This window comes from Vespa velutina, chromosome 5, assembly GCF_912470025.1.
Source record: "Vespa velutina chromosome 5, iVesVel2.1, whole genome shotgun sequence".
NCBI lineage: Eukaryota > Metazoa > Arthropoda > Insecta > Hymenoptera > Vespidae > Vespa > Vespa velutina.
In genome coordinates this window covers 3,153,614-3,181,158 of record NC_062192.1, presented here as the reverse complement: position 1 = coordinate 3,181,158, position 27,545 = coordinate 3,153,614, and the positions used below count along the sequence as shown (strand labels likewise).

The window sequence follows — 27,545 nt, the reverse complement described above, 5'->3', positions numbered from 1 at the left end:
CATTGATTCGATCCACAAATGAAACAACTTTCAAAAGAAGTACCAGTATTGTGTATGCGCCTGCTATCTCGCGAATCCACTTTTACGACCATTTACGATTTTACTTCTTTCCGTAGCCGATCCAACCCGACTTTGTGACGCTCTCTCATGAAACTCTGCTATTTTCTTGATGCGTCAGGAAAGCTTAAGAATTTATAAAAGTAGTCGATATCTAATAAACACGTAAAGATTCATTCAAAATCAATTTATCAAAGTTAACATATGATATAATTCTAATTATATAAGGCAACGGATGTACAATTTATTGATGATTTAATACAATATTTCTTTGATTCTTAAGATTTATGTTGATTCTTAAAAATTATCGAAAGACCCTTGTAAAACTTTACTGTTCGTTTATGAAATTAAAATTGAAGAAAGGCAAATAATATTTTATTATTATTTATGAAAATAATTTGATTTTATGAATGATCTAAAATTTTCTCGAGAATCAAACTTTTTAAAGATAAATCAATTTACAATACTAAATGAAAGAATCTTATTAATATTATTTATTAATTTTTATCTTATTATAATCTTGAGTATAAAGATTTTTTGTATATCTTTAGATAATAGAGAGTATATGTAGTTTGTTTTGAAATTATCATTAGACGATATTGACGGATTTTATTCGGAGCAACGAAATACGTTAAAGTAGATGGATCGCATTTTACGAGTCCTCCTCAGGTAGTTTTCGCACACAAAAGCACGTACGTATTCACAGTAGAGTCCTTATTTTCTTTATCTCTATCCCGTTCTACGTTTCTCGCGTATCTTTAAAACGTTAAGGCTAACTTAAACGTACCAATCGTACTTTCGTTCACGTTCACACGTACGATAATAAAACGACATGTCGCGACAAATGCGTAACGTAGAGACATTTGTCGCGACACAGAAGACAACTTGGTACATTATTCAAAAGTTCTTGGAAGACGTTTGACCGTTCATGTAAAAACAGTTAAAAATATTTCAGTTAATGTTTATCCTCAAATATAACAAAGAAATCGATTCCTAAGATCACAATAATATCGAGTGACCTACAAATGACACATATATAAATACATTTAACATATTATAAATGAGTTTAATAATATGAGTTAGTAAAAGGGAAATTATTTCGTATCTTTATTTCGTATTGAACTTGTTTATATCGATTTAGTTAATATAAATATTTTGCTTATACTTCGGTTTAACGAATGTACAATTTGTTACGTCATTTAATTATGTACATTGTATTACTTTTGCGTATATTTGAAATAGATTCCTAGAAAATAATTAATAGGTTCTTATCAATCGACGATTTGTAATTTAACGTGAGTTTGTATTTATATATAAATATTTTAAATTGCCTACTTAGGTTCCTGTCTTTTAAAAACAAAAGATATAATATTGTTACTTACACGATAATGGATTCAGCGTAAATTTTATGATTTACTTTGAAAGCAACGTAGAAGCATTTAAAGGAAAGTTTCATCCCGTAGGTTGATACGGAATCTTCATGTTCGAGGACTGATTTATGAATCACTATAGGATTCTTTCACTTCGAATATCAAGTTATTTCTATTCCAGTTGGAAGGATCTCTTCGTACGAAAGTACTTAGAGAATTTATTTAACAAAAGTATATTAAGACAAAATGAAATTCGACGAAAATCTTTGTTTCATAAGTCATATATAAGCTATGTATTATTTTTCAAAAATGAAAATATATATCTACATCTGAGAACGTAAACCTTATCTATTGATTTCGCAGAGGAGTGAATACTTTTGCCCATAGGTTTCTGACCCTATAAATATATTCAAAGATGAGATAACGACTGGTGTCTTTTTCAACTCTGTTTAGATGACTGAAGGCGTTAAGGCGGGCACTGACTCACAGACATTGTCCTTAATAGATCTCTGCCACGAATTGTCCTGATAATTAATGTCTACAGAACTGATGCTTTCTCTGGATTTACATTACCCCGAAAGTTATTTTTATAACTTAAAATTAAAGAAAAGAAAAAAAGTACAAAAATTGTCATTGTCCCATTAAATAACATATCGTCCATTAAAACATATTAATTACTAACGAATGGAAAGATCTCACGTGATATCTTCAAAATCTATTACTTCAAAGGCACAATTGATTTTTCAATATATACATATAAAACTATGAAATAAAAATGGAAATGCAAATACAAATACAAATTACATTAAATATAAATACAAATTATATATCACTTTTTATTTATAAATAATTTAACAACGTATTATTATCACACATAATTATCTTATTCTTGGGAATTAATATTTATCCGAATTGTGTGTTATACAAGAAAAAAAAGAAAAAAAAAAAAAGAAAAAAAAAAGAAAAAAAAAAGAAAAGAAAAAAAGAAAAAAGAAAAAAAGAAAAAACCTTACGCGGCTTCAATAAGACAGACCACCTTTGGCGAACATCTTCGGCGGTGGCACCCCGCACTGGCAGCGTCTCTGACACGCACGATACACTATATTCCCCCTCTCCATTGTCTTTCTGAATCCCCACCACTCGTGGCAAGTTCCCCCACTACCATTACTCGATCCTCGCTCGCTCGTCATGTACTTCGTCGACGTGCTGCCGCTACCAGTGATTCTTACCAGTAAGTTACGGACCGTACTAAGGCGCGTATCATTTTGCTGCTGTTTATCCGTTCCTATTCCCTTTCTCTCTCACGCTTACTTAACTCATAAATATTCTGTCCTTGCCTTAATATATTCTTTTTTCCTATTCTATTTTTCCACTTTTCCACGTTCGCACACTACTTTATCGTAAACTTACGATCTATCTCGTGCGTGAAATTTCATCGATCACATTTTTTTGCTCATTCCCCTTTCTATCACTCTCATTCTCTCTCTCTCTCTCTCTCTCTCTCTCTCTCTCTCTCTCTTTCCTTTTCTTTCTCTTTTTCTCTCTTTTTCTCATTCTTTATCTGTGTTTCATCCATTTTCTATTATGGAGTGTTCTATGTGAACCGTGCTTTTGCGTTATCGTGTTTCTTTCTAATACAAGGTTGGAAATCAGATTTCGTGATTTCTTTTACTTAATTTTAAAGAATTGAGTGCGTCAGAAATGAGAATGACACGGTGTTTTTGTAAAAGAGATCAGAGGAAAACTTAACTGTGACGAGGGAAAAGATTGAAAGTGAGGAAGAGATAAGACGAGCATCATTCATCTCTGTTTCTATCTCAATAGTGAAAGAACGAAAGGTGTCGAGTGCGCGTGGCGGAGTAGTTGATATTTCTTTCTCTCTCTCTCTCTCTCTCTCTTTCTCTTTCTCTTTCTCTCTCTCATTTATGTATATATTATTTCCCTTTTTTATCCTTCTTCTTTTTTTCGACTTACAGAAGTAGTTATAGGATATTTCAGTCATATCAGGCCTTCCTTCCCACGCTGTGAAATGCGCTACGCAAAAATACGGTAAGTGCCATTTTCATTTTACAATTAGATAATCCAATTATAAATTTATTATCGCGCAATATTAATAAAATTTACGTAGAGGATATTACGTTTAATAATATTATTAAATTCTACGCGATTCATTATCGAGTTGTTTTATTTTTTTTTTTTTTTTAAAAGAAATAACAAGTAATAACAAGAAGTGGATTTATGAATTGTGCGGAAGTAAAACGTTTCGTTTGGAATATCGATTAATCGTGCCAAGAAAACGAGTCAATATAAATATTAAAAGTAATAATAGATAAGATAATGTTTAAATACGATACGTAAATTATTTTGTAAAGTCGATCTTTTTCAAAGACTTTTTTCTGGTATACATATTTGGTTTCAGCGTGCGCCTACCGTCGGATGCGCGCGCGTGATAACCACTAAAATGGAGTGCGCGTGCCACATAAATCGTAAATACGTCTTCAGCAAGAATATTCGATTATCGTTGAAGGTTGAATTTTGCGAGAGCTAAAGTATCATTCATTTTCTTTTGTTCCTTTTATTTATTTATTTATTGATTGATTGATTGATTTATTTATTTTTTTTTTTTTTTTAATTATATCCATTCCCGTACGTTTCTACTTTACTAAAGAACTTCTAGAATTTCGTTATCATAATCATCGAAATCGTTATCATAATCATCATATTCATTACCATAATGATCATCGTTATAATTAAATGACATTGGTAATGTCAATTTATATTAATATCTTAACTATCGTTCATTCGTTAATATATATATATATATATATATATATATATATATATATATATATATATTTTATCATTATCGTTACAATTAATTGCTGCTATTAATTCTGATATTTTTATTCATATATTCTTTTTAATAATTTTCTTTATTTATCCTTTTATCATCGTATTGCACAAAATCGTAATAGCCATTACTAAATTATATTTAAAGCAATGTTATGATATCTTTGAAGATTAGCAATGAGTTAGAAAAAAGGAAAAGATACTTTTTAATAAAGATCTGCGATAAGAAATATCGAACGATGATACGTAGTAGAAAGATACTCTTGCGACTCCAATGTTTTTTCGAAAGGAAAAATACTTGTTAATACACTATTCCATAGTTAAAGATAGGTACTACTTGGAGAATACAATCCGATAAAGATATGATCAAAGAACATAAAACTCTACCTTTGTCTTTTTTTTTTTTTTTTTTTTTTTTTTTTTTTTTTTTTTTTTTTTTTTTAACAAACTTTTTATCGAAACACTTCTGATCGATCCAATCGTACGGGTTTAAAGTTCGGGCTCCTAAATCGATTCGTTCGTGTCACGGTCTCGAGGACGATGACATGCTCTTGAACTTGTTTTTGATCTCGATTCTCTCTCTCTCTCTTTCTCTCTCTCTCTCTCTCTCTCTCTCTCTCTCTCTCTCTCTCTTTCGCTCTCGTTCTCTTTCTCTTTCTTCGAAAAAGAAAGGTCTTCGCATTAACTTTAAGTTCTTTTACGGCTTCAACTCTTCGTTCGAAATAGCTTCAACATTAGAATATCTCAAATAATCATTCCACTTTTTCTCCATTTCATAGAAATTTCTTGACGAATTTATCATTTTGTTATTTTTAGTTTCTTCGTGTCTTTTTTTTTTTTTTATTATCTTTTTATCTATTTTCCTTTGCGTGCATGTACACATGTATGCATTTCTTTCTTCGTTTATTTTTTTTCTCTTCTTCTTTCGTTCCCGACTACCTACGATTAGATCGAAACTTTATGACACTGGTTTACATAACCGTCGGTTTCGCTTCATCATCGATGTTATTTTACAATTGCAATGTTCGACCGTGGTCGCGATTAAGAAAAGTCGCTGTTTTAAAAGTGTTATCATCAAAGTATTATATATATATATATAGTGGTCGATCTTTATTTTATAAAGTCAACAGAAATGTTGAAGAATTTTTAATGCATACTCGATAGATCGATTATTGTCAAAACATAACATTTTAAAGCTAGCCACGATATTCATTTTCAAGAGCAATACAAAAATTCTCTATTTCCTTTAAATTGCCAAATTCGATGATTTAAATATCTTGAAGTGTTCTAAAACAAAGTTTAGAACAAGTTAGCGGCAGATAAAGAAGTTCTCAAATTCACAAGTAAAAAATCTCAAAATCTCAAGCTAATTAAAAACTTAATGATCATCAATTAAACGATCGAGTTTTATTTTCATCGTCAGAAAGCAATAAATTATTAATACATATATTATGTCTAAGTCTTATTGATAATTATATAATGATGTAACTTTTGCAAGAATTCTATGCTATTAAATGTAACATTACGTACACAGATGATATGCACTTCGAACTTAGACTTTCTCCTTGAAAATAATGTATAATATAATAATAATTAAGTATGCGTTATATATATATATATATATATATCTAAAGTTATTAGCTTGATTATATATTATTTTTATTATAATTAATGATCTAACTCATAGTTTAACGTTTCACTGTATCAAGGAAATAAAATTTTTCGTTTTTAATTTTTTAAAGTACAACAACTTGATTACTTCTAAGGTTTAAGAAATTTCGAATGCTGTTAAATAATCGAAGAGGAAGATCATTGAAGAAAAAGATATCGCCTTACGTTTCCCTCGAAATGGCAGACCGAGGCACTACAAAAAAGAAAAAGAGAAAAGAATATCATTGGGGACCGATCAAATGTGAGGGGGAGGGGGAAGGATTCTTCAATTCAATAGGGGTTAGGAAATAGGTGTATTAAAGGCAATCGATAAGAGGACAGTTATAGCTACGTACGTAGCTGTGTAAAAATAAGACAGAGAGAGAGAGAGAGAGAGAGTTCTTCATGTTATAGATAGTTCACTTGTAATTACATGAATCGCCTTCTTGATTCTTGAAATGAAATGACGTGTTCTATGTCAGTTATGATGAAGTTATCCCTTTTGATTCTAAAACGAAACCTTTCGTGTTATGAAAACAGACAATTATCGATACGGTCACAAAAAAATATGAATTTAAATGATCGTCTCTCTTTCTTTTCCCTTTTTTTGTTCGCTTGAAAAAGAAAAGTTATAATGTGAAACACACTGTGAATTTTGAAAGTAAATTTTTTTTTTTTTTTTTTTTTTTTATTGAAACTCCACCGTCCTGGTAAAATATCGATCGAAAGACAATCAACAGCACCTTTACTATTCTTTCTACAATTCGTTTACATTAATCTTATCGACGTGAAATGAACGGAATATTTATTCCATTCTCATTCTGTTAGAAACTAGTATATTTTATTCTCCCGTAAAGCATGATATATAGTTATGGTTTATAAAAAATATGTTGTTGCATTTTTTTTTTCGAAGTAATATGACAAATATTTGCATTATTGTCATTAATTGTTTGGAAAAGTACAAAAAATATATTTAACACATTTGACAAATCTTTTTTCTAAAAATCACGAATCGAATTCGCAATATAAAATTTTTCAACTTTTGTACGCCAAGATCCATAGAACTACCATTGCGTCATCCGTCTGTGATCAATTTTATAATTTCCTTCTCTCTCTCTCTCTCTCTCTCTCTCTCTCTCTCTCTCTCTCTCTCTCTCTCTCTCTCTCTCTCTCTCAAAAGTCTTGTAAACTGCTTTTAATCTTCGCAAGTTAACTGGTCTAAACTTTACGTCGGATCAAAAAGAACATTACACCAAATTTCTTTATGATTGAACAAAAATAGTAGAAGTTTATTGAGATATTAGAAATAAACAATATATGGCTTTTATATTATTAATAATATAAACGTATATTGTAAACATTTGTTAATTAATTTTATTTTTAATCATTAAAAAATGTAAACAATTATTTTTTGATACATAATTGGTAATCAGTATAAATTTGTTTTATTTCTATCGTCCATTAATTATAATATATTTTGTATATAATAAATTCGCAGATGTAATAAGATCTGAATTAATTAAATGTGGTATCCTTTTATAGTATGCTTCTTAATGAGATTATAATAATTGACAATAATGATTGCCAGTGCAGGTGACATTTAAAATATCAATGATATTATTTTTATATCTTCGTATTTTTTCTATACTATTTTATTTTCTATATTATTTTAAGAAAAAAAAAGGACTCATAGATATCGTAGTCCTTTTTTTCTTTTACGACTCTAAGTATTTTAGACAAATGAAAAACGTATATGCTTGAATTGTATCTACTGATTTAATATTTCTCAATAAGATATACGAATGTTAAGTATGAATTTTTAACACTTTGATAGCCATGAAATTTTCATAAATATGATCTTAGGTATCATAATAAAATTTTCATTATTATTAACTTATAATGATAAATTATTGAGTCTCATGATTAAATGGCTATAGTACGTTTATTTTATTGTCGATTATATCGCTGTGGCAGCACAGTTCCAGGATTTGGTTCCTTTTAACAATTTGAAATTAAACAGTGAAAAATGCTAAATTATCGATAGAAAAGTTGCAAAAAATTATATAAAGGAAGTAACAACATATATGTAAAAATTGTAATGATCAATCTTGTTTATACTGCTTTAATACAATCATATTCATCGTAAAATTTTGCATTTTGTCGAACATATTCTGTTTTTAACAAAAAAGAAATGAGTTAATAGATCAATAATATTCAAAATAATATTTTATAATTATATATTAAAAAATACATAAATTTAAGTTTTCTTTATTTTCATAGTTTTATTATTTATTCTATAATAGAAATTAAAATTGTTAATAACAATTATTGGGCAGCGTATTATTTATTTTATTGTTATTTATTATTTAGAGTTATTTGGATTATTAACAATTTTTTTGTTTGATTCCATTTGACTTGTAGTAATTAATTTAGTAAATTTTATAACCGCGATTACGTGTTACGGTTGGCGTAGCAGTGAACGTGTTAAAATGTTGTCATGCGTTAGATGCGAAAACAGATAACATAGCCGTCTAGGTCTAAAGGCCAAGGAAATATGACATTGTAAAAGCGAGCTAGTATGTGAAAACAGAAATCTTTTTTTCAAATCAATTGACGATAATCGAGGATACAAAGTTCGAAAATTAGCAATCATTAATGTTGCATTCATATAAACGACGAGCACAACAATATTATAACGTTCACGTATTATCTAACGTCTATTTTTAATGTTGGAAATGATAAATAAATGTAAAATTAAAGCTGTTTAATATCTCCGAACAAATCATATTTAAATTTATATAATTAACTTGGATAAGCTGGTTAATTTACTTACTTTTAATTTCCAAAATCACTCATTTACGTGCTCGCGTTTTTTTTTTACATAATATACGATAGCAAGTTTTAATATGAAACCTAATGATATTCACATATTTCCATATGGATCGACCAAGTAACTATAATATTAAAATATATATACATATAATTTACATTTATTAGATATTCTTCATAGGATCATATATTATACATTTGGTTTGCCGATTTGTTTTGGTCAGTCTTGATTTCTTATCTTTTCATCGTAGTCTCGACGGTTGAAGTGAAAACATTTTTTTTTTACGAGAATAGTGAGATAAGCTATGCAAGAAAAATCATTTGATCTATATATAAACTATTCTATATCAGTTCTTTTTCTTAGTTATTTTCCACTACTATATCGACAAGAAAATTCTATATTCTTAACGACAAAAAAAGTTTTATATATTTGTCTTCATGGAAGTTGAAAAAAAAAAAAAAAAAAAATAGAAAAAGAAAAAAAAAGATAAAGAAAAATATATGAAATTTTATTGAAAATTATTGTAATCGCATAATTGCCCATTCAAAGTAAAATAATTTGACTGTTGTATTGTCTTATAAATATGCAGATTTTTTTATGACTTAATATTTCTGGATTGATTATGTGATATTTAGTAGCAAGAAATGCATTGCCGTTTGCTTGTATCGATTATTCGTGAATAACTTACTAGCTTGGAAACGCTATTTGAAGATGAATTACGGATCGATCAGTCGATAAAGTTTCACACGATGCTTGGCGCCGCCGTTTTCCTGTTCTTGCATCATAAGTGAAATTAATATAGCCTTTGTGTCGGAAAAAGCGTTTATACCATCACGACTTCATTGATGTCGGTTTCTTCGACCAAATAATTCATCCCGCCTTACTTTTTTCTCTCTCCCTCTCTCTCTCTCTCTCTCTCTCTTTTTCTCTTTCTCTTTCTCTCTCTTTGTCTCCGTTTATAAACTTAAATTATACAAGTAATATATTCCCTTGGAACTAACGATAAAACGGAATGTTTTTATTCAAATGATATTTATTTCTTTATTTTTCTTTTTCTTTTTTATTCTTTTTTATTTTCTTATAAAAAAAAAAAAAAAAAAAAAAGATTAATCATCAAATACGTTAAGTTATTAGACGTAAAGCAATTCGAAGTACTTTTATTTCCTTTTTTCTTCCGCGTCTTTTCGAATTATTCTTATTAAATATCAATCATTAAGAAAGAGTAATCGTTATTGAATATTACTCGAAATCGCAAAAAAAAGGGTTAAAAATAAGGGTTAATAAGTTTATTAATTTATATTAGAAATATATGCCATCGAAAATTGTTCGTAAATTCTATAATATATGAGTTGAAATTTTCCGACGAAAGAAATCATAACTTCTCAATGTTTGCGTCATTATATATGCTAATGATTTATATTTCCATTATCCTTAAGGGGGAAGGCCACTGTGATGGCCGAAAAAATAATCGATTTCTAAGAATTTTTTTCACTGGAATAATTAATTAATAAAGGGATCGAATTGTTGTTATTTTATTAAATGTATATTAAATTTGTTTCATATAAATTTTTATTAAAAATTTTTTAAAATTAACGAAGATATGAGCCTTGATTTAACGACTAAAAAAATATTTCCCCTCCATTATGGCATTGATATCTCGCTGAAGAGTTATCTGAAAATGAAAAATAAAATTTTATCTATATCGGATACGAGTAGCTATCCTTATGCTTAGCGGTTTTTTTTTGATTATTTACAAAAAGGCGATTGAAATTTTTTTTATTTTTAAAGTCCTTTTTTTTTATTCAAACAATTTGTAAAAATAATAATTATTAAAATTTTTCAAATCAGCTACGTACAACCACTGTAATTACAAATATTAAAAAAACAAAATTGAAAATAGACTCGATTAAGTTTTCGAATATTCGTTGCCACAAGGTTAAAAAAAAATCGTGTCAAGAAATACGCATTTAAAATATTCGTTACGTTTTTCTTGATATAAAGTTATATATTTTCTAAAATATTGATATTTGCATTAAACTATTGAGTCCCGGATCATATGATGTTTCTTCATCAATATCTCCATTATTGTCCTTGTCTTTTTTGATTTTTTTATAGACCTTATTCATGCAATTCTTAGTAATTTTCACCTGCTTCATGTCTCGTTCAACGAGTGAAGTCCAACTTTAATACCTATTAATTCCAATAATTGAGAATTTTAACTTAAAATTTTGATAATATATACTTTTAAGAAATGCAAAAAGAAAAAAAATTTTTTTCAAATTTTCACAATAGTCTTTCCCCTTAAAATACGGCTATTGTTTTCTATGACTTTATTAATATCTCTTTAAATTTGAACACTTTGTTTAATGTTGCAAATTTCTTTTGGCCTATTCATGTCATGCATAATTGAAGTTATGAAAAATGAACGTATGTACTTAACATTCATAAATCATACTTCTCATTTTACTCAAATGATTAAATACTCTTCTTCTTTTTTTTTTTTTTTTTTTTTTTTTTTAATGTACTTTTCGGAATAAACTCTATCATTTGAAAAAATATTAGTACATGATGTATTAGCAAATCTTTGGCACGATCATCATTCATGAAACAGATGGATCAAACGGACATAAAGTCAAAAGTACATTAAATACTGATATTCGATATATTTATAATTTATCAAAGATTTTTCTTGTTGAACAATGATAACGACTTGTTATTTCTTTGATACGTTTTAATAGTGACTAATGTTACGAATGTTTTATAATCAGTAATAATAATATCGAGAGACAAGTAATTACGTTTATATATTTTGAACTTATTCCCGTCAAATTCATTATTCGATTGAGCTTTAAAATAAAATTAGACTGTCAGCTGAGTTATTCAAACGGTATAGAAAATAATTGTTTGTTATATAAAGGTTCTGAGTAAAACAGTTATGAAAAATTTTTATTTTGAATAACCATTATGAAGATTCCATTATAAAATTTCTTATTATTATATGTTTTGATTACGATTTGTATTTCTGTTCTCATATATTTTCCATAATCGTTACTTTTTCGATTCTATATATCGCTTTCGAAACGATTCTAGAATCGATTCTTCTTTCGATTTTTCCGTTATTGATATCATTCCAATTGCAGATTATTGTATATATCTATATTTTTTTTTTTTTTACAAAATTATTATAGAAAAAGGAAAAATAATTGTACATATCATTGATTTCTAAGAAAACATTAGAAATAAATAAAGGAGCTACATATTTTTTTACACTTTCACAAATGCTATATTATACAGAATAGGAAGTTAATAAAGTGAAATATCGATTTTTTATTTTAAACATTTATTTCATTTTATGTCATATTTAATATAAAAAATATAATAAAATGAATTATAGAAACAATGATATGTATGAATGTTTCTCATTTTTCTATAATGATTTGATGAAAAATATGTGGGTTAATATTTCGAACAATTGAAATAAGAATGGATTTTAGAATCGTTTCGAAACCAATATATTCAATATAATTGAAAAAATTGCAATTATAAAATCAATATGGGAACCGAAAGTAGGAATCGTAATTGAAATGGATGATAGTTGAAAATTTTACATTTTCATAATTTTTTAAAGAAAAGAAATCAAATAAGTCCTGGTTATAATTTATTCATTGAAAAGGATTGTATAAAAATCGATGATTAGTTGGAAGATATCGCCGATAACGAATTATATGAAAATTCTCTCGAGTTTGTTTCAGATCGAAGAGAAGACAGAAAGGATCGATGGTGTCCCGTGGACATTCTGAAATATTAATCATTTAGTGCTTATAAACGACGACGAAATCGCTTGAAAGTTCGGAATTATTTTAAATTCGAACGAATCGGTGAAGATAATGAAGCAGAAGAGTTAGAAAAAAGAAAGTGGCAGAGGAGAAGAAAGAGAAGTGCATCGAGAGAAAGAAAAACAAATATCGAGAAAATAATGTGACAGGCAAGTTGGGTCGATGAGTCCAGGTGTTGTCCTGTGATTCACTGTCAGTTTAGAATGGATCACGTGGATCAATCAAGTGCACGTACGGAGAATAACGCGTCCTCGAACATGTCTGTAGGTTCGCGAATAACGAGGAATTGTTCGCGATGTCGAAATCATGGACAAAAAATTGCCCAGAAGGGCCATGGAAAAGATTGTAAGTACCGCGATTGCGTCTGTGAACGTTGTAAACTTTTTTCCGATCGACGAAGCATGATGGCCCGGCATAATGAAATGAGAAGAACTATGGCTCAAGACGAGGTTAGTGAATATCTTTTATCAAATGTTTTCTATTTTCTTTCTTCGTTTTTTTTTTTTTTCTATTACTTATAATAACTTATTGTTATTCAACGAGTATCTTCTAATCGTTTCTCAATCGTCAGAGATATGAGATCGATTAAGTTTACGTATTATATTTAGATGTTTTCTTAGCAAAGTAATATTCGAAGATATAATAGAATTATTCCTAAATAAAATTTTAAAAAGTATTTCTTTTTTTTTTTACGAATTGAAACTAATTAACTCGAACTCATTTGTTCGTCTCTCTCAGCGATCGATTTTTTCCACTGACAGGATTCAACATCACTCTCCATAGATGGATCCTCGCTTGGTTCAGGTCCGCAATCGGTGAAGAATCTCGAGGGAAGTTACGACAGCAGCAGTGGCGACTCACCAATCAGCAATCACGGAAGCAACGAAACTCAGGACGGGAACAGCGACGTTGCCGGAATTGCTTCCTCAAAAAAGGCAGCGTCTTCAAATCGTTCACCAGCCACAACGTCCTGGCCACAATGGCAGGCCGGTGAGTTCAAATGAAATTTACTTATTTATTTCTTTCTATTCTTCAAAAAGATTCAACAATGAAATATATCCGAGCAATGAAGAAACATGTATCTTATTCATCAATAAGTTATCTCAACTATCATATTTTTCAATAATCGATTATAATTAACGTTCGAAATATAAATGAGGAACGATAGGGAAATGGTAATAAAAATCGATGCCATGTGAAGAAAGCGATAACGATTTTAAAGATAGCGTTATTATTTGAATATTATTTAATCATTATATTACGCTAAAAATTAAATTAACAATGAGTACATGGTGTTTACAATAAAACGCCTTGATTTACTTATGTATTTCATAACAAAATTTAAGTGTTTCATTGCAGACACCCTGTACATTCAACCGGTCGCCCTTCAAAAGATCTCTTTTTGAATGCCGTTTCCCGGAATTTGATCGTGGTTTTACAGAAGAAAGCATCCATTGAACGAAAACTTGGACATTCTTGCTCAAGGCCAAAATTTCGTTCTATTGTATGAACTAATTATGATAAATTAGGCGACCATGATTATTAACAAAATATCATCATGCTATTCATTTTTAATATTTTTCCTATATCTTTTTACAAATGATTTTAACTATGTTTTCTAAAATGAGTTTAACTATGTTTTAATCTCTTTGATTTGTTTTTATGTACGACGCCATTGTGATTGCAAAAGAATAACATTTAGCGACAACAGACAGAAGATTTTTGGCATGACGAATTTAAAGTGTCGGTTCTCGATTATTTCAATGTGAACAATTGGCTCCTCTCCAGGAACGCATGAACGATTAGCACTTAATTGTACACCCTCTCTATTATCTTTCTATGATGCTTTTCATTTTTCTATGCTCGTTTATTCGTTTACGCGCGATAAATCATCGTGTAATATTCTTTGTTTTTTTTACTTTTGCTTATATGTTTGGTATTTTTACCATATTAAACCCATTTAATCTGTTAAATTATATTAATTTAAACCTATTCTCTCTCTCTCTCTCTCTCTCTATCTATCTATCTATCTATCTATCTATCTATCTATCTATCTATCTATCTCCCTCTCCCTCTTATATTGATTTAGAACTTTTTTAATGATAACGAAATATTATCTTCTATTTTTTCTTCTTTCTCCTCCTGGAAAAATCGTAAGATCGTTCGGGAAGATAGACAAAAGGTGAAGAGAAATTTTTCTTTTCTCTTCGTATTCGACGAGAGACAAAAAAAAAAGGAAAACTATCTCGTATTCGGAAATAACATAGCGAAGGATATGTAATGACTTGAAGACTCGCATCGAAATTCCAGACCTTTTGGCGCGTTACTTCCTTAATTAACTTCTCTTCTCAAATTCATATGTCCGCCATAACATGGCAGAGCTGTTTAATTTACCTTCTCATCCATTTATTATTATCGTGCACCTGCTTATTGATGAATATATACATATAGGTTGCAAAGCAAGAGATTACCTACCTGTTGCACGCTCTGATTCATTTATTTGCTTTTTTTTCCTCGCTTAGCTTGTCTCCTCTCGCATTTCTCCTTACTCCATTTTAAAACTTATTATGAATGAAGATTTTTTTCCTTTTTGCATTTTTCTTTTCTTTTTTATTTATTTTTTTTTCTTTCTTTCTTTCTTTCTTTTTTTTTCTTTTATTTATTTATTTTTTTTTTCTTTATTAACCAACGTAAACAATATTATCGCTAAAAATAAAGAAAGAAGAAAAAATCAAATATTTTAAACCCATGATATTCTATTCGCGTAAATATATTATATTATAAATAGCTTACAGTTGTTATTATATGATCGATCGATGATTAACGAGATAAAAATTTAATGGTCTTTGGATACAGTTATACCGATGATTAAAGTTAAACGGCTATATTAATGATTATTTTACAAATTATTAATGATTATTCTCAGATAAGAACTGATCACTATAGCGATCTAAGTATTTTCCAAGGAAATCATTTTTGTACATTGATTTTATGTACATTCCCTATAACTATTTTCTATCGTAGTAAAATTGCTAGCGACATGTACGGTTTGTTGAACATAAATTTAACCACATGTCGGTGAATGTTAATATGTAATTAAATAAGTATATGTCAGGGCAATAGGAGAATTACAACTTTTCAGAAGAGTCTATTCGTTCATGCGTATGTAATTACATATAAATTTTTAATTATATTATATTTTTACATTTTTTTTTTTTTTCTGTCAAATACACGCTCGTACCGTCAATTAGGCTCTATTAGGAAAAATTATTAGTAAACTTTTAATGATAGAAATGTCGAGACAAGTTATGAACACATAGATGCGTTAGTTCACGAAAATTTTTCACGTGTTCCAAATTAAAGAAACTTTCAATTAAGTTAAATCAATTCTTTCGTTGGCATCAAACATTTGATTATTTGATTAACAACTTAGGAATATATTTAGTATTTAATATAGAGAAAGAAATTCGAAAAAAAGAAAATAAATCCAAAAGTTGAAAAAAAAGAAATTGAAAAATAGAATTAAGGGAACATTTTTATATCGACAACTTATCTCTCTTTCTCAACCTATCTTTTTCAATTCTCTTCATTTTTCTCTATTTTTCATGCAACATTTTCCTTTTCTCGTTTCCATTCGCGGATAGGAATGATAAATAATGACAGAGACGACTTCTCGTTTCGATTAATATCTTCTGTCCTTATTTTCCTTCTTATCTCTTTCATTTTCTTTCTTTTATATTTCTTTTTTTGTCGGCGTTACGATTTATAAAGATAGTAGTAGAATGTTGTTAGACTTATAAAGACCATTCATCTTTGTTTCTCGGTCTTCTATTTCGTTCTTTTTCTTTCTCGTTCATTTTGTTTTTTTTTTTTTTTTGCGTTTCGTCCTGCATTCCTGGAAGAATGTTACAGTATAGATACTAGCCGGCCATTAACAGATACAATTTCTTTTAAGTGAGATACCATACTCTTACGATTATTATCAAGTTTCTTACCGCCTGAGGAAAATAATTGTTGCTCGTAAGATTCTTCACGTTTTAATATGCTCGGTAAATGGACATATAGCCGGAAACATTTTTGATTAATTACAATATTATCTTATCGATAATTATTATTTGTCTTGTTGTAAATATAACAACGAAGATAATTTTATCGATTTTATGGATATATATTTAACAATAACGTTTGAAAATCGTCGAAATGCCTTTGTGAAAAAAATTTTTTCAATAAGTCACATCGTTATGCAGAATAGTAATAAAGTAAAATAATTATAAAATAAATTATAACGACGGCGATAACGAGACTACTTTCACTGCAATCGATCAAGAACAAAGGATATAGTATTCAAAGGGTTTTAGTTAAAATGATTTATTACTTTCATGCAAATCCATCGTTGTATAGGGTGATCTTAAAATGTTAGGCTAAATTTTATCAATTTCTTTAAGTCATTGTATCGATAAAAGGAATGTTAGATAAGGGCAAATGCATAAATTTTATGCCTCTGATATATACTTACGTATAAGTCAGAATCGTAAAATATAATTTATTCAACTTATAAATTGGTATTTGCATGTTTTAAATTAAACGTACCCATTTTATAAACACTTGATATCTTTGGTGAATTGCCATATAGAAAATATCCTGTAACGTTGGTCGATCTCAACTGAAAGATCATCATTATTCGATGAACAACGGCCGTCTTGTTTGTTCTCATTCAAATATGGACTTGACTTCGTTCTTTCCTCATTTTTTCCACATTCAATCAGCTTATTTCTTTAATTTATTTCGATCATCTTTGAGTCTTAAAAAAAAAGGAAAAATATTATTAAGCGCGATAATAGTACGAGGAATGGTTTAGTTCTTATAGAATAATAACGTTGCATTTTTATATCCATATTTATAGTGTTATTAAAGATATTAAATCGTTTTATTTGATCTTTCGAAATTGTTCTCTCATAGAATAGCGAGAATATTAAATAACGTACGGTAACGTTCGGATAAAGCAATTGTTTTTATGTATAACAATTGATCTCATTATTATTATTACCAGTATAACTGGATTATCTAATATTGGGAAACATCAAAGAGGATTATAATATAAGAGCAAGTACTCATATTTGGTTCTTTTTGGAGTAAAACGCATCTAAATTATATGTATATGTATAAATACCTTTATATAGATTGTATGCATAGAGAAACGTGTAATATTCATTTTTCATCTGCGTAAAATTATATAGAATAAGTTAATATTGATAGAAACAAAGTCGACAATGAAATTAATGTCAATGAAATTAAATTCAGGGGCGGATTCAAATGCATCTTGGGACGCATCCTCAACCTCGAACAGCGGCACCAATTCACGTACGAAACCGACGTGCACACGTTGCCGTAATCATGATGTTACTAGCATTCTTAAGGGTCACAAGAGGTACTGCGACTTTATTTACTGTCATTGCCCCAAATGCCGTAACACACTTAAGCGGCAAAAGCAAATGGCAAAACAAACCGCACTTAAAAGGGCTCTTATTCAAGACGAGGAACAGATAAGAAAGTATGGCAAGGTAAGTAAGATAATTTATATTTTTTATATAATATTTTTTATCTATAAAATTTCATTTCAATAAAAAGTTAATTTCTAATAAAAAGCAATATTAATTAACTATGAAAAATATTAAGCCGAATCAAAGGCGGTCTCGAGAGATCGTAATCTCGTTAATTTGCAGCTGGTGATGCCAGCGATGCCTCCAGTAGAAAACAAGCATGTACCAACTGTTCCTCAACCAGCGTGGAACATCGAAGGTAGTTACGGTGGCATCAATGGCGTACTTAATACTCCAACTCCAAGAAAATTGCCAGTCGTAGATACGCACTTGCCTTCTTCGATTCATCAGATTCAACCACAACCTAGTAAGTCTACTTTATTATCACTTTGTTATTAATTCTCGCTATGTTTACAAAATCTTTTTGATAAATTGCAAATGATCCGTCAACTTTGATGACAATATCTATTCTGAAAAGTAAAGAAAAATCGTTAATTCGATGATTGATACGTTAAATATATTACGAGAAGATCGAGAGATTTAGGATGATCTATATCAATAAAAGGAGATCCTGAAGAGTGCACAATCGATTATAATTCGAGCGGAAGTTCCGAGCCACGTTCGATTCGTGCGACCGAGCCGAGGGTGCGCACACTTATAACGTCGTTCACAGTGATCCCAACGAAATTCAAGCCACTCTTTCACTTGACAACCCGACCGAATGTTAACCCTGCTTTTACGAGCGTTCTCATTGGTGGTGGAGTCGTTCGTAGACGGTTAATATAATACCAACTTATAACCAAAGCCGAAACCTAGGAGCCTCGATTTTTGCTTTTACGAGCAGGCTCGTTTTTAAAAATTATCGTTATTTTGCTCATTCTCGGTCGAAATAGTTTGTTCACGGACATATAAATGACCTCTCGAAGAGGTGACAGAACTCATATTCGACAATGGCTTAACCACAATGTCATGGCATTTTCTTTCGAAAAAATTCTTCCCTACGAGATTATCTCATTCCTTTTATGTCGACGATCAAAGAACTTTTTATTACGATTGAGAGCTATCGATGAATATCCTTCGTTGAACATCCTTTTTCTTCTTAATAATTAGAAAAGTTTTACGAATCTCTCTGAAGTGTTCGAAAATTTGTTGAGAATAATCTGATTAACTCAACAAAAAATTATCAAACGTAGCTGTAATTAAGAAATAAAATTTTTACAGATTCACTTTATAAGTTTTATTAATTTGCGAATGAAAATATCAGTTTAATCCTGAATTACTGAAAAAGTAAGCAGATCATTCGTAAAACTTTTTTCAAAATTTCTTTTCATCTGGTTTGTTTTCGGTCTTTAACTTAGTTATCCGAAGAGAGTTTATGATAGCCGTTCACAGGAACGCTCGTAAATGGCTAATTGATTTACAGTCCACGCATTTCTACGGATTCACGATGATGGAATTAATGCGGCGGACTCAACGTCCCGTTCTTGACATCGTCAGACAAACGTAGTAGTATTAATACTGGTAGTAATAAAAGTAGTAGGAGTAGTATTAATACTAGTAATAATAGTAGTAATAGTATTATTATTATTATTAGTAGTAGTAGTAGTAGTAGAACGTCGATAATACGTCGAAAAAAGAAGCAAGGTAAAAAGGAAAGAACGCTTAACGTTGACGTGTGCCAGGTCTTACGTGCATATAATAATTGGATGTGTGTATGTGTGTGCAGTTAACTTAAAATTTCGCTAGTACTAGAATGGTGTGGTCGTAGAGGAGAGAAGGAGAATTGAGAACGTAAGGGGTGATTATGGTGAAGTATTATATGGGACTGTAAAGTTTCCATTTACGAGCTTGCATTTTGAGATATCGAGTAGGCGCTTTTAATAATGCGAAAGTCATTCGTTGTTATGCAACGAGTGTTGCTTTCGTGAAAACGTACTCATATTTGTACATTATTACTAATCTGTCGAGTGCTCGATAAGTCTCACAAAATTTTTTACTTCTCCCCTTTTTCTCCTAATCGTGAAATAATTCATCTTATCTGTAAGTTATTATCGTTCTATTTTTTTTCTTTTTTTCTTTCTCATTCTTAGATTATTTATTTCTTACCTATTCATACGCCATAATACACACAAGTAACAATCGATTTCTATTATTACGTTGTCTTACGTTTTTTTCTTTATTCGACAAAAAATTTATCATTTTTACTTAACAACTCGTTTACCTTTTATGTCTTTTCTTGAAAATACGCATATTTAAAAAGTGCATGACATTTACTTTCTATTGCGTAAATGAAATAAAAAGAAATATTTGTATATAACATTTATTTAATAACATCCAATCGTTTTTCTAGCCCAGGCTATTACTGTTTAAATCAGAAAAGCTGCCATTCTCGTACTCTTTCTCTCTCTCTCTCTCTCTCTCTCTCTCTCTCACTCTCTCTCTTGAAATTATTGTGGAAAGTTTTACTTTAGTCGACCACTCTTTTCATTCTTCGATCTTCGAAAAAGGCTCGCTCGTAAATCACTGAAAATCTCATGATCGGCTTCCCTTTTTTCCTGTTTTACTACCGAGACGACGGCTTCTCGTTGACAGACGGTTAACTTTCGAAATTTCTAGTCCGTTTTATATGACACTTTCTGTGGAAAAAAAAAGAAAAAAAAAGAAAAAAAAAGAACAGAAAAAAGTAAGGAAGGAGAAAGAAAAGTAAGAAAGGGAGAGAATGTAAGCGTTTAGTGCTGTACGATACGATAGCATAACGTTTTTGAGGTCACATGGTAACGTAAGGTAGTATAGTATTTACGATCATCTTGAGTTAGGTAACGAACGTTAGAGAGTTCACGAGTGTGTTCAAGGGTAGGTCAAGATCTTAAAGGATTAGACCTTTCGCTTATCGTTCTGGTCAAACAGATGTCAGAATGTATTATGTAAAAGAATTTCATTGGACTGTAGTAATATCAAAGCCATTAATTATATAATAAGCTTTTCACTTCACATTAATTAATTATGATAAGCGATTAATCACATATTAAAATATAATAATTTAATAATGTAAAGTAATTTGTTAATGTTTGGCTCTCGCAAAATTTTACTCGAAGAAATCGAAAAAATATATTATTTTTTAGAAAGAAGTATATAGTAGCAATTAGAAAATGTTAAGAATAATTTTACATTAAAGTCAAACGAATAAATGAATCAAGGATTGAGTAATTAATAAGATATGTAAATGTTATTAGAGATAAAATACTCGGTTTTCATTAACGACGAATGATTTAAGTATATTTTAAAATATAAATGAATTAATGAACTCTACTTAAATTTATCTTAATCGAATCCTGCATACAGCGACGCTTTTAAAATGGAAGAATTCGCATTTTATCTGCCGATTGCACGGATGAATTTTTAAAAGAAAAATTGTAAGACTCGTTTATTCATATATATATATATATATATATATATATATATATATATATATATATATATATAAAAGAACTTGGATATATATATATATATATATATATATATATATATATCCAAGTTCTTTTTTTTCTCGTGTTTGTGTATATGTATATGAGATTTCTATATGTTTATATGATAGCTCAAACTCATCGGCAAGTTTAGTATGTTACTTTCTTTTCCCTCTTCTCTCACACTTCGCTCTTCGATTGTGAAATCGTTCGGCTTCTCTGAGTTGGCTTATCCAAAGAATTCAGTTTATAACCGCTGACTCCACTGAATTTTATTACATCTTTCTCTATCTGTTTCTTTACCCTGTTTGCTCCACCTACTTTCTCTCTCTCTCTCTCTCTCTCTTTTATGTTCATCTTGGCTCTCTCTTTTCTATTCTATCGTTTCCTTTCCTTCTTCTCTAATGAATAGTTTCTATCTATTTATCTCTTTTATTTTCGTTCCACAGAACGAAGTTGCTTAGTTTCGACCGATGATCTTACCGATCACGTTCGCAAAATTTATGTATCTACTTTTCCATTCGTTCGACATCGGTCTTCTCCAAACGAAATCGATGATTTATATCTCATAAAATTCAAAACAATGAAGCCTAATGAACGATCAATTAGGCAATAAGGAGAAATAATTAGAGAAATAATTAAATAAATGTATTCATATAATATAATTATTTAATAACTAATGGATATTATTTATTAATCGATTTTTTGTTCGATTAATCGGTTTTGGCTGAAAGTGTATCAAACGATTCCACAATTCTTATGGAAGTCTTTTTACAAGTATTTTATAAAAGAATGTTATTCATTGATGAGATGGTATCAATTGGATTCACTTAGGTCTTTCGGCTAGAAATATCGTTTGTTCATTTTCAAGATGCATCGTGTTCCCACTTGGAAGCGTAAGATAGTCCGGGACCGTTCAACCGAGCGTGAGAGACACGATCGTAGCCTCCACCAAGGTTTCTTTTACAATTTTACGATGTTGCTTCGAGGCAGTTATGCGAATCCTTAGTGTTAGTCACTCGGCCGAGTCTTTATTCTCCAGCTACTTCTCTCTTTCTTGTTCTTTCTGCTTTTCTCTTTCTCTTCTCGCGAGTCACCCTTTGTCTGGTTTGCCATCGACGTCGAGGACGAAGAGGACGACGCCGGCGTTGGCACTGATGCGAAAGTTACGATCCTCTCGTCGTGCGATACAATTCGCAAGACGTAAAGAAAATTCACGGCTTTTAACGGAAGAACGAAAAGCATGACAACGATGATGACGACAACGACGACATGATCTCTTCTTTTTCTCTTTTGATTTACATCCCGATCTATCGTTAATATCCTTTATTTCGTATCTTTCGAAATCTCGCAGCTGCATCATTTTTACTATTCTTCTTTCAAATTAACAATATTATATACATAAATATCTACCTACATAAAAGAATACAAATTTTCTGTTGAAAAACATATACTTGAATACTCAAAAAGTATATACATATGATTGATATACATTGTTTTATTGTTTAATATAAACATTAGAAATGTTCACGTCGAGATCTACGAGCTAAAACAAGAAATAATTGATCAGTCACGAAAGAGATGCAACATGCGAGATGTTTGACGAAGATTATCTTGACGTTTATTCGTTGAAAGATAAAATAAAAGAATATAAACACCATTTCGTGTCATTAAGAATACAAAAAATAACACGTTTCTAATTGCTTACGTTGAAATTCTCTTTGATTGCCGATCTGATCGGCACGAAAGGCAACGAAAGATCAATTTCGAGGGTCGTTTTTATTCGCAATAACAATCCGCAAAGATTTTTATTCGATGTAATATATTTTCTTTTCTAAACTTCAATCAGCTGAATTGTGCATTTATTTCTCGACTCATTTTAGATATCGTATTATCTCATGACACGCGACAAATAGATTTTTTTTTTTATATAAAAGTCCATTTCTAAGAAAAAAAAATCGCGCATGAACTTCAACTTGTTCGCTCGCAGGTAAATAATCTTCTTGTGTACGACGTGAATCGTATCGATGAAAGCAGGTAATCTTAGTAGTGAGTTAACTGCGTGACGTCAAGCAAGGTCAAAAAAGGAAGGAAGGATCGAAGGGAGACCAAGTAGAAGGGGTAGAAATTCTAGAAGGGTGAATAGTAAAGTGTAAAAAATAGTAAGTTGGTCTAGCGAATTGTTTCTCTTCTTTTCTCTCTTTTACTTTTACGATGTACGGGGTTAAATGATCTGTCACTTTTCTTCCTTCTCATTTTTCCTTTTATATTCTGTCGAGCCTCTATCGTTACAATAATATCATAAAATATGATATTTCAATGTTGTCTCATAATAATCTTCGTTGATGTACGTTTAGTTAATGTATTTCCTAAATATTATTAGTATAACGTTTAATGTCATTCAAATGAATATATATTATTAATCGAAAAAATAAAATCGTTAATTTATTTAAAATTAGAAAATAAGGTAAAATCAATAACTGTACTGTTTGGATTATCGAAAAAGTGATAAAATTTCTTATTAAATTAAAAGAGTTTTTATTTTTATGGTTAGTAAGAGTCTCTTTTGGTTAGCTTCGCGTGTTTAAAATTTTTACGGGTCTTTTTCTTTCCTTTCCCTCGCAATTTCTTCGAGGGCAACGATCCCTACGGCATCTCGAGTAATCCTTAGGGGTGTTGATGGTTTCTAAGTCTTTTTATGTTTCTCTTTCTCTTTCTCTACCTTTTCTTCTCATTCTACCTCGTTATAGAAATGGACGAAGACACGTTCAAGAATACGAACGGTTTTATGTATAGTGTGCGTGACACCATCGTTTTCTTTCTCTGGACCGGAGATTCGTATTACAAAGAGAACACATTTTTGACAAAGTTACGTCGGCTATCCAACGTGTTCAATATACCATACTAACCTTTATAAATTTCGTGATGATCTTTCGAATCAAATGAACAATCGAATCGTCGTCACAACCCCTTCGAACATTTAGCAACGTATTGTGTTACACTCGTTGGATGCTTTTGAAGATTCTGTTCGATAGGTTTCCACTTTCATCTCTCCTATATTTTTTCATCTTTTATTTTCTCGTATTTTATTTAATTTTTTCTTTTTTCTTTTATTCTTTTTTTTCTTTTTCCTAAAAAGATAAAAGGATCATCGATAATACGAGGAATTATATTGTTATATTGACAACAAGCTCGTTATTCAAAAAAAAAAAAAAAAAAAAAAAAAAAAAAAAAAAAAAAAAAAAAGAAAAAAAATAAATCTACAAAATATGTGTTGTCTTGCACCTACTGTGCAATCCTTGACCACCCACATAGCATGGTTTTCCTTCTATCTTTCTCTTTCACAGACATACACATCACCACATCACAGACATACACATACTAGCGTGTCACTTTGCTAGCTGGCCAGTAAGCAAGGATTTTATGGGAACGCTTGACAGGATAGAACTTTACTGCTTCCGAAATGTTGTATCTCGTAAAAGCCTGCCACACTTCACAACCATCCCTCTATTCGTCGGCCACTTCCGTGAAAACTTATTCCGATTTCATCTTAACTATTCTTATAATCGAAAAAGAATTGTCGTTGCTAAAATATTATCATTATTTACGATCTATTAGATACTATAATTAATGAATGTAGATTTTAAGTATCATTTATTTGTACCAACGTTTCATATATAATCTAAAATTTTTTAAATGATTCATTGTGTTTAGAAAAAAATATTACATTTTTTATGTCATTGCTATTAATTTTTTTTTTTCTTTAAAATTAAAATACACTAAAATTAATGATAAGGTTGAATGAAGAAAACGTAGGACTAAATTCCTAAAAATACAAACATTCTCTAAACTGTATTAGTTTCGTCAACGAATGAATGACAAGGGACATTCTTTCTTTCTCTCTCTCTCTCTCTCTCTCTCTCTCTCTCTCCCTCTCTCTCCTTCCTCTTTTTCTGTCATCGAAACGATCCCTCACCTACGTCCAGCCAGGCAACCAGGCTCCGATTACTCGAGTATACAACGGTATCATTGATACAAAGCCCTGTATCCAAACACGCTCATCCATCCATCCCCTGTTCTAACATAACGCAGCTCGCAGGCCGTTTGAACGGATTTGTGACAGGTAGAAGAGAGTTGCGAGGGTCAGGGGGCATGGTCTCATGCTACGTTTATCTCTTGCAACACGAGTACCTTCCTCGACAAACCCCGGAAAATAATTCTTTCCTCTCTCTCTCTCTCTCTCTCTTTTTTTTCCCCCCCTCTCCCTCCTTTTCCCCCCTCTCCCCCCCCCCCCCCCCCCCCTCCCGCTCTCTCCCTATCTCTTTCTTTCAATTTTTCGTGAATTTTTCTACGATGCTCGATACGTTCCTATATTTTCAAGAGTATATATTTCTATTACAAATAGCTACTCTTCGTTCTCATATCGTACAGCTCAGCTGTATTTTGCGATTTAAAATTTAAAAACACAATAATCTCCATAAGGATGTATGATCTCATGTTGAAATAGATAAAGGAAAAGAAAGAGAGAAAATCTATTTCGCATGGAAAACTATTTTTTTTTTCTTTTTTTTTTTTTTTTTAGGGAAATGAAGCATTATAAATTTTATATTTCGTTCATTTGAACGCTCGTAAACTGAAATTACGTTTTGAAGAATAAGTATCAGATTATCATCTTGGATTTCTACGGTCAAAGTCAAAAAATGAGTCTTGCACTCTCGTAGATTTCCCTCTCTCCTCTTTAACGAGTCGTATTTTTAATGTACCGAAGTGTTACGTTCCGTGAGATCAAAGGCTAGGCCATTTTACGAGGACCTAACAAAGTCGAAGTTATATTATATCAACTAAACTGTGAACGATACTATTAAGTAAACAAGCAATCTCCATTTCGTGCATTCGACTATAAGAATACACCCATAAAAGTATTTCAGTAGCCTTCGTACTATCATCGACTATGTTTAAAATGTAATATCAATTGCATTATCAATTTGATTCTGCAAAAAAATGTGATCCGTATTACCATTGGATCCTTTATTATTGATAATTTTACTTAGGTCAAATTAATTAAACATTATTATCAATTTTATTTCCCTTAACGATTTTATCAAATTTGTTGGTACTTTCATAACTTTCGATAATCGTTTTTGAAAATATCACGAGTTATAATACAATATTGTACGCAAAGTACATTAAAAATGAAATTTTCAAGTATATCGATCACAATTTTTTCACCAATTAATTCTTAAATTGATATGAAATCATTATATTTAATTATGTTTAATTCAGGATGATAATGATTTTATAGCAGCTAATAGAAACGTAATATGCGCATTAAAGGTTAAGATATTTTAATAGAAGCAATAATCAATTTTTTTTAATATATCATATTTAGTGTTTTTTTCTTTCTTTTTTTTTTTTTTATCTTTTCTTTTTTTGCAGGCATCATTACGATATTGTTTGTTCATTCGAAGTTTTCTTTTCGGCTGTTACTTTGATTACAAGCCAATTTCAACTTCCGGTTTCGCATGACTTATCGTAGTTTCGGTTATTGGACACCTCTCGTCGAGTAAAGAGTTAAACTTGACTCCGTTATATCGAAAAGACCCACGTTGAAATTGATATATATATATATATATATATATATATATATATATATATATATTTCTTTTTTCTTTTTCTTTTCTTTTTTTTTTTTTTTATATTCCCTTTAGTCAACGTCAACGTTTACCAATACATGTATTATTCAAATATAATGTTCTTTTTCCTTAAAATTAGCATGTACGAAAAAACACATAATAAAGTGGAATCTGTCCGACATAGTGGTTTCTCTTAGTATGTACCAAGTGTTGTTCGACACAGCAATACAGAAGAAAATAATAGCTTGAATTAGAGAGTTCGATTGGCTCGACATGTAAGTACACATGACTCGAACGTACTTGGCTGCGTGAACA

At 30.2% G+C, this 27,545-nt stretch overlaps 1 protein-coding gene and 1 long non-coding RNA gene across 14 annotated transcripts in view; one reads left to right on the top strand and one right to left on the bottom strand.

Moving 5' to 3' along the window:
• The first annotated feature begins 2,607 nt into the window (after window positions 1-2,607).
• Window positions 2,608-27,545, top strand: part of LOC124949500 — a 64,032-nt gene continuing 39,094 nt past the window's right edge. For 8 of the 13 annotated variants that reach the window (XR_007101081.1, XR_007101080.1, XR_007101083.1 and 5 more), the window contains exons 1-5: window positions 2,665-3,476; window positions 12,510-13,042; window positions 13,355-13,583; window positions 17,895-18,154; window positions 18,281-18,500. Coding sequence is in view for 9 of the 13 variants with exons in the window: in XM_047494642.1 (XP_047350598.1) it covers window positions 12,797-13,042; window positions 13,355-13,583; window positions 17,895-18,154; window positions 18,281-18,500 (955 nt within the window). In the remaining 4 variants the exon portion in view is untranslated. The other 5 variants (XM_047494647.1, XM_047494644.1, XM_047494643.1 and 2 more) reach the window with 5 other exon arrangements.
• On the bottom strand, window positions 15,407-18,226 carry LOC124949501. Its single transcript, XR_007101084.1, has 4 exons — window positions 17,764-18,226; window positions 17,184-17,394; window positions 16,589-16,797; window positions 15,407-16,488 (listed from the first exon to the last, which is right to left on the bottom strand). It is a non-coding gene; the product is annotated as an uncharacterized LOC124949501 (long non-coding RNA).